Below are 1,515 nucleotides of genomic sequence, written 5' to 3'. Positions count from 1 at the left end.
GAAGAACAAATAGTAATCAGAGCTGCTAACCTTGCAGAGCTCTTATTACTCCTCAAAGGTGGCCCTCAGGTCTCCATTTGAATTGTCTTTATTTTTCTTTTGTTTTTTTCTTTGTATTTTTCCACTTGCATTGTCTTACTTAAAGCTCACAACATCCCGTGAAATGATTCTATACCTCTGATTTTAATGAAAACACTGAGGTTCAGAAAGGCTACGTAATCAGCCAGCATGTGGAGGGGCAAAGATCTGAATCCATGTCTGATGCCCAAGCTCAATTTAGAACTGCTGTGCAACACCACATTCCCCTACCTGCGCCTGCAGAGGTTTGTCTGATCCACCAAGCAGGCCAACAGCTCTTGAATCAGCAAGTCCCGCAGCAAATCTTCATCGCTGGGGTTCTTGGGTGGGGAGCTGCAAGGTAAGAGCCTCTGGCTGACTGTTTTAGCCTGAGCCGCGCCCAAAGAGAGTAAACACAGGACTGGGGACACCACTGAGGGGCAGCCACGGATGGGGGGAGGGAGCCAACACAGCTGCCTCTCTGTTGGCTCAGCTCTGAGATCTGGAGCCTGCTTTCTGCCAGCCCCACCCAGCACTGCCTGCCTGGGGAATATGGACTCTTCCTACAGGGAGAGTCAAACAGAATTCTGGTGTGAGATATTCCGCCCATCCACCTCTGCAAGTGTTCCAGAATGCAGAGAGTACTTTGGGCACATTCACTTTTTGAAATGACCTGTGCCATTCAGAGAGGGGATAACTGATTTCAGGGGAGTGGGCCTGGGAAGATCCCCCACTCTTTCACAAACAGCCTTCCCGAAGTTTGGCAGGGGGAGGTGGTGAGGCCGGAACCTGAGGTCTCTTCTTTCCTGCCCTTCTCCTGACTCAGTGACTCTGCTGTGTATGAAGTCATCAATCTTAGAAACCCTGTCCCTGAAACCCCTCCTAGCACCCCTCCCCTGTTCCTCCAAGGCTTCTTCCTTAAGCTTGGGCTGACCTCCAGGAGTTTGCTCAATGAAGACCCCTCTTTGAACTCTTGAGAGGAAGAGGATGATTATCGAGGGTCCTTGCTCTGCTCTGGGGTCAGGGAGAGGGAACAACGAGGTGGGGGCGGGGCAGGAGGCTCGGCTGCCTCCCTTTCCTCTGCGCCCTGACTCACCTCTGTGGCTCCACTGCCTCCTCCTCCTTCCTATTAGCTTGACTGGCCAGCTCGAGTGCCCGAGCCTCCCTCTGGGTGATGTTGTGTTTCCAGCTGGGAAGATAAGATTAGAGAGTGGGCAAGTTGTGGAGACTCCAGGCTAGAGACACTTGAATCTTTTAGTACCTCAACCCCAAAAGCAGAGGGTACCTTTCTCCACTTAAGCCCACCCAATGGTGGTCTTCAGCTGCCTCCACCAGTGAACAGCTTTTCAGAATCTACCACGCTGACCAGAGACGGCATAGAGCAGGGAGAAGGATAAGGACAGTTCATCTTCTCTTCACTTTTGTGTGTGTGTGTGTGTGTGTGTGTGTGTGTGTGTG

General features: G+C 51.7%; 1 protein-coding gene across 1 annotated transcript in view; it reads right to left on the bottom strand.

The window, feature by feature from the left end:
• The window catches only part of GIP (gastric inhibitory polypeptide), a 29,652-nt gene that overhangs the window by 18,532 nt on the left and 9,605 nt on the right, over positions 1-1,515 (bottom strand). The window contains exons 4-5 of the mRNA XM_011999381.1: positions 1,154-1,246; positions 310-411 (exon numbers count right to left, since the gene is read on the bottom strand). Of these exons, the coding sequence (XP_011854771.1) occupies positions 310-411; positions 1,154-1,246 (195 nt within the window). The remainder of the gene's footprint in view (positions 1-309; positions 412-1,153; positions 1,247-1,515) is intronic.

Source organism: Mandrillus leucophaeus, unplaced genomic scaffold (assembly GCF_000951045.1).
Source record: "Mandrillus leucophaeus isolate KB7577 unplaced genomic scaffold, Mleu.le_1.0 Scaffold59, whole genome shotgun sequence".
NCBI classification, from domain to species: domain Eukaryota; kingdom Metazoa; phylum Chordata; class Mammalia; order Primates; family Cercopithecidae; genus Mandrillus; species Mandrillus leucophaeus.
This window is presented reverse-complemented; position numbering and strand designations above follow the sequence as displayed.